This window comes from Nanorana parkeri, unplaced genomic scaffold (assembly GCF_000935625.1).
Source record: "Nanorana parkeri isolate BGI_ZX_2015 unplaced genomic scaffold, ASM93562v1 scaffold995, whole genome shotgun sequence".
Taxonomy (NCBI): Eukaryota; Metazoa; Chordata; class Amphibia; order Anura; family Dicroglossidae; genus Nanorana; species Nanorana parkeri.
In genome coordinates this window covers 234862-244216 of record NW_017307263.1, presented here as the reverse complement: position 1 = coordinate 244216, position 9355 = coordinate 234862, and the positions used below count along the sequence as shown (strand labels likewise).

The 9355-nt window shown below is 46.6% G+C and overlaps 1 protein-coding gene across 2 annotated transcripts in view; it reads left to right on the top strand.

Annotated features, from left to right (window-relative positions):
* LOC108795704 (glutathione S-transferase Mu 1-like) overlaps positions 1-9355 on the top strand; it is a 46297-nt gene that overhangs the window by 22872 nt on the left and 14070 nt on the right. Inside the window, exons 1-2 of one of the 2 annotated variants that reach the window (XM_018566990.1) lie at positions 8768-8823; positions 8933-9008. The exons of the other annotated variant lie outside the window; for it this stretch is intronic. Of the exons in view, the coding sequence (XP_018422492.1) occupies positions 8791-8823; positions 8933-9008 (109 nt within the window). The 5' untranslated portion in view covers positions 8768-8790. Of the gene's footprint in view, positions 1-8767; positions 8824-8932; positions 9009-9355 lie in introns of those variants that run through there. 2 annotated transcript variants of the gene reach the window in all.

The window sequence follows — 9355 nt, the reverse complement described above, 5'->3', positions numbered from 1 at the left end:
CTGGGACCTTCCACTCCCCCCCGGGACCTTCCGCTCCCCTCCTGAGACCCTCTGCCCCCCTCCTGAGACCTTTCTGCCCCCCTCCTGAGACCCTCCACACCCCTCCTGAGACCCTCCGCACCCCTCCTGACACCCTCCGCACCCTTCCTGACACCCTCCGCACCCTTCCTGACACCCTCCGTACCCCTCCTGGTATGTAATATTCTTAGATGTGATTTTTGTGGGACCAAAGGCATTACAACATACAAAAAAGTTTTAAAAACTATTAACAAAATGCTGAGTGGTGTGGATACAGCAATGTACAGTATTTTGTGTGTTATTTTATGGTTGAATCACTAATATTTTATTACTGTACTGTCTGTACGCAATTGTCTTTTAAAACCTGCTGTAATGTTTTTGCTCTGAATGTTGTTATTCATGGCATCAAAGAGGGATAGGTCTGTGCATATACAGCCATGGCTTTATGTGCATAAGGTTTGGAAACATGTTTCAACAGCTCAGGAACATGGATTAAAGTACATCTAAACCCAATCACTAAAATCTAACATGTTAGGATCATTTAAAAAGTATTTTTTAAATCTTCCAGGCTTTCCAAATTTGCTTCTTTCACTGAAATATTAACTAAGGCAACCTGCCATGAAATTCCTGGTTCGGACACTTGTAGCAATACTCTGTTCCTGCCTCCTAATACTTTCTTGTGCTGTCACACATGCCAATGCAGGCATTTCGCTGTTGGCACTATTAGGAAGTATGCTGTGAGCAATGATATGTAGCTGCTCCTGGAGCATGTGTGTAAATAACAAGTAGCTAAAAAAGGCTGTAGAACAGAAGAGACTGAAAAAAGGGAAATTCTATCAATTAATTTTCTTTATCGACATTCGCCCATGTGAGATTGAATGTGCGCAAGCCAGTAAACAGACATCAGAGCTTTTACAGTAGCTAAGAAGAATAGTATTTCTCTATCGTCCATTTAAGGGACATAGAATACCAATAAGATACCATGGGTTATACTGCTACCTACAGTAAGAGTATACTCTAGGCACAAAAAACCTAGAGGCCAGCCCACAGGGGCTATAACTCACACCATGCTCCATTCAGCTTAGTGTCTTCTAGGAGAATGGATGTCTCCTTAGCTTGATCCTTTCTTTACTGTGAATTCACTGCAGAGTTCATTTCAGGCCCAGAGCTGTAGAAGTTGCTTTGCCTGGATTTGTCTCTGGAGACTCACTTCTGTTGTGAGTAGGCTATGTGCAGAGCATGGGGGACATCCTACTTTTTTTTTTTTTTGATGGCGATGAGGTGTTTTGTGTACTGGGCTGACTGCAGGCACCTCTCGCACTTCTTTACCATCTTCTCGTGTGTCCATTCTCATTGACATCTTGGAAGGGGTGGAACTGCCAGGGCATGCACTTTTTACTCTCTTTTCTGGCTGGTACAAATGAGGCTCCATCTCTCTATGGGCGCACATTGTAGCACCTGTGCCTACATTAGCCATGCCACCGTCTGCAGTGATGAACAGTCTCTCAGGCTGACCGCCCTCAGCCCCTTGGGCTCTAGTCCTGGTTGCCAGCTGCTCAGGATTTGGCAGTAGCCCATAGAGAAGGGGTAGTGAATTAAAATTCAAGGAGATCCAGTGAGTAAAATTTTCATCGAGGTCTAAATCATGGTCCAGACAGAACAGTCACTCAGTAAGTTAGATAAGCTATACTTCCCTCTCCCTTTACTTTATCCAGTATTTTACATATGAAATAGCAGCTGGAATCTGCATGCTGGTTGTTTTCAAGAGGGTGGCATGCATTTCACCTATGGTGACTGGATTTTGCAAGAACTTGGGTCAGGGGGAGGCTATCAATTATGAAATGGCTTGCAATTGACTGCAAATTGTCATTAATAGTACTAGTAAGTAGAGTTACTACCTTGTGGTCTAGAGAGATGGATGCTCATGCCATTAAGCTATGCCCACCACAACAGTAACTGGGTACAACCAATTGCGTAACTAAACTGATGTGTGCCAAGGCTATACTGCTGTACTTAAGCTCCGTAAGTGACAGCATGCCATTCACTGGGTTTATTTTTCCAGAAAGTTTAGCTGGCTTTTTTGCACAAAAATGAAAGGATCCATAAAGCCCACAACATCCCCATCAGAAGGTATATTGTACTATTACAGTTTATGTAAATTCCCCAGTACCCTTATAAACTGTAAATGTTGCTAAAGACAGCCCTGAGTAATTAAAACTGAATTCCGGTATAAGAAAATATTGTCTAAATACAAGGGGCATGTGTATTCTTTCTTGAAATTTTGGTGTGCTTTGTGTATTTCTTCCATATCTGTGTAGTATACAGAGTAACACTTTGCCTCTGGGCAGGCGCATCCTGCAATTAAGACTGGTCAATTATGTTCTCTCTCCTTATACAGGGTGACTGGTCTTGTATTTGCCCCCTCTTGTAGTTTTCTGTAGGCATTCTGTTTTGGGTGTACCAGCTGGGCCCCTCCCACAGCTCCACTCTCTGTACAGGCTATGTGCATTACAGTGATGACGTCACTACTTTTATAAGGTGATATATGAGTTTGAATAGGCATTTGGTACACACAAAGTGGTTCTACACTGATCAACCATAACATTATGACCACTGAGAGGTGAAGTGAATAACAATGATTACAATGGCACATGGAAGTGGGTGGGATATATTAGACAGCAAGTTAAAATTTTGTTCCTGAAGTCGATGTGTTGGAAGCAGAAAAAATGGGCAAGTATAAGGATTTGAGCAACTTTGGCAAGGCTAAATTGTGATGGTAACCATCCTGGATTTGTAAGTTCTGACAGAGTCCAGTTCAGTGCACAGAAGATGGATCTGATAGGCTAATTCTCCAAGTAAGGCTTGCAAAGATTATTTCTTGAGGTTAAAGGGGAACTCTTCTTGGTTGTTACACAAGCTTCTCCTTCTGTTATGAGAGCCTCCCCTTGATGTTAAAATGAGAGCCTCTTTAGCTGCCTTTGCAGCATGTTTTTGTCAGTCCTCTAGGGGGTGTCATGGAGCTGGCCCATAAGGCAGGGATGGGGGGGGGGGGGATGAGCAGGAGGGCTAAGCCTTTACGATGTTCTTCTCTGCTCCTCCCAAACTGTCAATTCATAACTATCCACATAGTTTAATATTCTTAAATATTACTGTGTGATAACCTCTAAATTATTGTGCATCATGAAATTAGCCTTAGATTGAAACTAAGCTTGTTGTATGTGCCAATTATGGCTGGCCCAGGATGGGTAATGTGGCTTGTCAGGCCTCAGACCATAGTAACCCACCCATGAGTGATATGTGTGGATTTCTCTTGATGAGACACAGCAATTTATGCAACTTATTTTACAAGATCACTCTCCAATTCAGAGTTATGATTTTTTAATTTGGTGGTGTTAGGCCAGGAGCAGATAGCAGGTAACAGTTTAGAAGTGCTGATTATGCAAAGAGTTCAATAAACAAGAGTACATACCATGACCAGGTCTAAACAGAGCAGGTCAGCTGGTACTAGTAGTGCACAGCTGCAGATGTAGGTAGAGGCTGACTGGTGCTTGTGTATCACCGCTGCAGATGTAGGTAGAGGTTGGCTAATGCTTGTGGTTCACCACTGCAGATGTAGGTAGCGGCTGGCTGATGCTTGTGGTTCACCACTGCAGATGTAGGTAGTGGCTGGCTTGTGCTTCTGGTTCACCGGTGCAGATGTAGCAGGAGCAGGTCAGGACAGCCAAGTAATAATGCTGAGTCTGGCACCACAGTAGAATCAGGCAAAGCATAGTCTAGACCAGGCCTTCTTAAACATTCCCCACTCGTAACCCCTTTTTGGCTGAGGAAATTTTTCCGTGACCCCAACGTCGGACGGTGTCTCTCCCCTCTTTCCCCCCAGCGTCGGTCGGTGTTACACTGCCCTTTAAACATTAAACGGAAATAAAAAAAATCTTGCTTAGAGCCCAGGCCTACCCGCCTGGGCCCCTCACACAAGTACCGGCCGTACCCCCCTAAAGGTGGTCCTGTCCGGGGATACAGATCGCGAACCCCCCTGTTCACTTGCGTGAGAAAGGTAATGCTGGTTCCAATAGAAAGGTGTCTCAACACAAAGTGCATTGCAGTTTGTTGTGTATAGGGCTGCAGACCAGTCAGGGTGCCCATGCTGACCCATGTCCACCACCAAAAGCGCCTACAATGGGCACGTAAACATCAGATCTGGACCACGGAGAAATGGAAGAAGGTGGCCTGGTCTGACGAAACACGTTTTCTTTAACATCATGTGGATGGCTGGGTGCGTGTGTGTTGCTTACCTGGAGAAGAGATGGCACCAGGATGCACTATGGGCAAAAGGTAAGCCAGCACAGGCAGTGCTTTGGGATTGTTCTGCTGGGAAACCTTAGGACCTGCCATTCATATGGATGTTACTTTGACATGTACCTCCTACCTAAACATTGTTTCTGACTAAGTACACCCCTTCCTGGAAACTGTATTCCCTGATGGCCTCTTTCAGCAGCATAATGCTCCCCACCACCCTGAAAAATGGTTCAAGAATAGTTTGAGGAGCACAACAATGAGTTTTGAGTGTTGACTCGGCCTCCAAATGTTTGAGATCTCAATCCAATTGAGCATCTGTGGGAGGCCCCTCCTAGCAACTTACAGAACTTAAAGGATCTACTACTGATGGCTTGGTGCCAGATACCACAGCATACCTTCAGAGGTCTAGTGGAGTCCATGCCTCAAAGGGTCATGGCTGTTTTGGTGGCAGAAGGAGGATCTACTCAGTATTAGGTGGGTGGTCATTATGTTACGACCATGGGTATGGTTGGTGCACCATTACCAAGCTCCATGTTTAGCCCCTTACATACCAGCATGTTCCTGTCCGATAGCCAGAATAGAAAATCCCTCCAAAGTGAGGGAAATCCCCGGTGGTCAGCAGGGTCACCAGAACGAGTGTCACCATTGGAGGATTTCCTATCTACTCCTGTTATGACGAAAACCCCAAATTTGGGATTTTCTTTCACTTTCAGTGATAATGGTCACTAGGACAAATGGGTGGGGGGCCTGTGAATCGCCCTAACAGGCACACAGACAGAAATAAAAACCGGTACCAGAGACAGGTGTTCTATTCCCTCTCCATTGTATCCAAAACTAAAAAAAAATAAAAATTGGCTTCAGTTGCACTTTATGTCCCTGTTCACACCTCTGTGATCTGTTCAGTTCATGCAACATGTCAAAAATGGGCCTTGTGCTTGCTGTTCTATTACTTGTTAATGACACCCCAAACATGGCTGGGAAAACATGCTTTTTTCCCACACGACGGCGGGTTAAAACGTTCACATATGAGCAGGAAAAAGAATCTGTTACACGAGCTGATTTCCCGCATCTGTCGCACATGCGGCACCCTTTGTAATCAATGGGTAACACGTGGCAAATGCGATGCAGGGAAAAAAGCACGCAAACGAATGCGACACCTGTTCCTGGTACCCTGAGGTGTGAACAGGACTTAAGGGATATTTTGGAAAAGTGCTGAAAGGCAGGTTTATTATAACAGAGGAGATTGTGTAAGTCTTATCTGTCATAGATCCTTCTATCTGCTTGTCAGCACTTTTATTTGGTTTCTGTACACCGATTCTGCAGGCACAGCTCCGTGGACAGACTTGGCAGAATCCCTGCTGAGATAAAGTAACTCAATTTGAACTGAAGTTAGGTCACCGGGGCTAATCCAGCAGCTCAAGACTCTGAAACCAGAAGAAGACCTGGATGAAAGTGGAAGCACCGGCAAGGAAGAATGCAGACATTGCATCACTAGAGGGAATCAGTTTGGCAGGTAAGAATGCCATAATGTGCTAATATGCTATGCATACTAACACTTTGGGGGGAATTTTTCAAAACTGGAGCAGACAGAATCTGGAGGAGTTTCCTACGGCAACCAATCAGCTGCAATTGTCAGTTTGTTCAGTTAAGCTCTTTAAAATGAAAAATAGGAGCTGATTGATTGCCACGGGCAACTACTGCAGATTCTGTCTGCTCCATTTTTTATAAATTCCCCTCATTATGGGGGGAATGTACAGAATATAGAACAGCTGTGCAGTTACCAATCAGCTTCTATTTTTCAAGTGATATTAAAGCTTTGTTTCTCCAAATTTTAGATCAAGTAGGCCCACCATTTTATACATTTTCTTTTTTTTCTCTTTAAAAAATGTTCTCTAGCTCGTTTTCTAGTGGGTCCTTGCAACGCGTATCCCCCTGCACTCATTAGCTAAGTAGCTGCTGTGGAAGCACCTGAGCGTGCTTGTGCCCAAAGTAGCTGTGTGCGTCCATAGACACACACAGCCCTGTGGTAGGCCAAGCCCCTCCTCTCCTCCCTAAATGTTTGAACCACAGAATGCATTAAGGTAAAAAAAGACCAGCCCTTTATACTACTTTAACTCTTTCAGTGAAGCCAGGGGTGGGCAAATCCAGTCCTCCAGCTGTGAGAGTCATGCCTGTGGCTATCAGGAGTCTTGCAATGTATCATGGGACTTGTAATTCCATCACAGTTGGAGTGCCAAGGTTGCCTGTAGGCGGGGTTCACTCTTGGGGTGTTGCGTGTGTGTTCCCTTTGGGTTGGCTCTGGTAACCCCGTGTATGCAACTTGAAACCAGGCACCCCACGGGCAGGGGCCACGGCTCTGGCCTCGTGCAAACACTCCGACACGTGTAGTACTGCGCACACAGGGCCTCATGGCTTCAACCGCCTCTGCGGTCTTCGGCGCTTCCTCCCCCGTAGGGAGAAAGGCCAACATGAACGGCACCCTGTGTTGGGCATAGCCCCTTTTACCCACCTACCCTCCTCAGGATGGTTACAGCCATGATACAGTCCAACATCACACTCCTGTAGAACCCCACCTTCTCAGAGGTTGGAGGGAGAAGAACCAGTCCACACAGATAGTCTTTTCTTGATTTTACTTGAAAGAATAAACATGGTATGAAGCATACATTTCAGCCACCCCCGAGTGGGGTGACGGCACATCTCTTGTTAGTTGCATGGTGATATAGATTAGAGAGAGAGAGGAATAGCCCAGGTGCAGCCCAGAGTCCACGACTTACTTCGGCCAAAGGCCCACTGGCAAATATCGTCAGTACTAAAGCTTCTCACTATTCTCCGGAATCCCATCCTTGTCAGTCCTAGCTCGATGGGTTTCCCCCTCTGGGGAAACTAGGGAATCTTTGTAGCTCTACATAGTCCTAGGCCTGGTCCTGTCCTTCCCATGGACCAGCCTATGTTTAAGAAACAGTCTCCCTCCGGAGACCCTGCAAACAGTCTTAGATATCTCCTCTCCTGTACTGAACTCCACAACTCTCTTCTCTTCTCCTCTCGGGCGCCCCCTATAAATCAACTCTCCTGGGACACAGAGTCTCCCCAGGCCAGAGCTGCATCTATCTCCAGGGCCCCATGGGGGCATCTAGTGGCCATTGGCCATACTGCACCTACCTACATGCCTACCCCCTGCTAGCTCTCTCTTTCTACCCCCTGGTATTGGGTGGGTAACTCCAGCCCTCCAGCTGTGCTTCAACTATAAATCCCAACATGTTTCTGCCTCTTGGAGTCATGCCTGTCACTGTCAGTCTTGCAATGCTTCATGGGATTTGTAGATCCACAACAGCTGGAGGGCTGGAGTTGCCCACCCCTAAATTAAGCTTTAAATATGAAAGCTAGAAGCTAATTGGTTGCCATGCACAGCTGCTCCAGACTCTCTATGGCAAAAAGCTTCTGAGGGGCAATTGTTTTTTTTTTTTTATTTAACCCTTCCCCCCCCCCCCCCCACAGTGCGATTGCGCGCACCCGGAACACAGGCACATTAGTGCTGCAAGCACTATTCTTGCAGATCGCACTGGTCCGGAACACAGGCACATTAGTGCCTGTGTTCCGGACCAGTGCGATCTGCAAGAATAGTGCTTGCAGCACTAATGTGCCTGCGTTCCGGGTGCGGGCAATCGCACTGCTGGCGGGGGGCGTGGGTACAGTGCCATTGACTTCAATGCACTGCCACTCCCCCTCCCGCCCCTGAATGCAGGGCGCCTCCCGGCTTGTGTTCCCTAAAGGCTAAGTTTCCACTTCTGAACATGTTTTATATTACACCCATACTGAGGGTAAAACATGGCCTCCCCCAACACACTTACCTGCATCGCAGGGTTCTTCTCCCCACAGACTTGTTTACCTTTTTGAATTTGGCGTGGCAGTGTGTAGCTTCGTTCACAGATCCTTTGACAGGGTCTGCAAATGGAGAAACTGCAGGTCCCATCAGCCGCTGCGGCAGAGGGATGTGTCGTTTTCAGTGAAATACAAGTCCGGGGAATTCAGTGAAGTATTTAACTCATTCTTTCTCCCATCCATGTTACTGAATGTCCGTACCGAGGTACAGCCATGGACAGGAGGAAGAGTCTGCAGGAGCCAGAGCATTGCAACGTTGCAATGCTTTACTGGCTCTAATGGAAACAAAATTCTTAATGCATATTTTTTCTTCTATAAAGCAGTGTGGGCTTTTTTTTTTCTTTTTATAAAAGGTGGAATTTTCCTTTAATAAACGCTGCTTTGTCCCCTCTAGCAATCTCTTGTTTCACAGCTCAAACACATGAACCATGGCATTAGCAGTGAACGTTCAGAAGGGAGGGGAGACTGGGGAGGGGTGAAAGAGCATACTTGATCCCTATTGGCTGGAATCTCACATGACCTGACCAGTTAAGTATCCTGTTAAGAGAGTGCCTGGAAGGTTCAGTCAGTGTAGTGTGCAGAGGAGTTACGTACAACATGATGATTCTGGGCTATTGGGATATCCGAGGGGTAAGTTGGCAGACTGAGTATTATAGAAAGTGAGGTATTGCTGAGCAGGAGATCATTTTAAGCATTCGGTTGACTTTTTCTCTCTTCCTTTCTTTATTACATTGTAAAGTTGGCTCACTCCATTCGGCTGCTGCTGGAATACACAGGGACTCCATATGAAGAGAAGCGCTATGTCACGGGTGATGGTAAGTGCCTTGGAATTTATCAAAATCTTGCTTTGTAGGAGTACACTACAGAGCTCACTAGGGTTTAGTCAGGGCCGGCGCTACCTCTAGGCAAATAAGGCAGGCGCCTAGGGTGCAGCCAGCCGTCTTCCCCGTGACTCCACCGTATTGTCTGCACGCACTCAGACGGGCAAAGTTCCGTGCGGCCATTTGTTAAAGCTGGCCGATGAGGCATCTACAGTGTCCTGTCAGTGGGAGGCGGGGCGTGCGAGTCCCGCGCTGAGCAGGTTGCGGCGCTGTATGAGGAGGTAAGTGTGCTCTCTCTCCTTCCTCTTCCCCCCCCTCCTCCTCCTCCTCTTCCGCCCCCT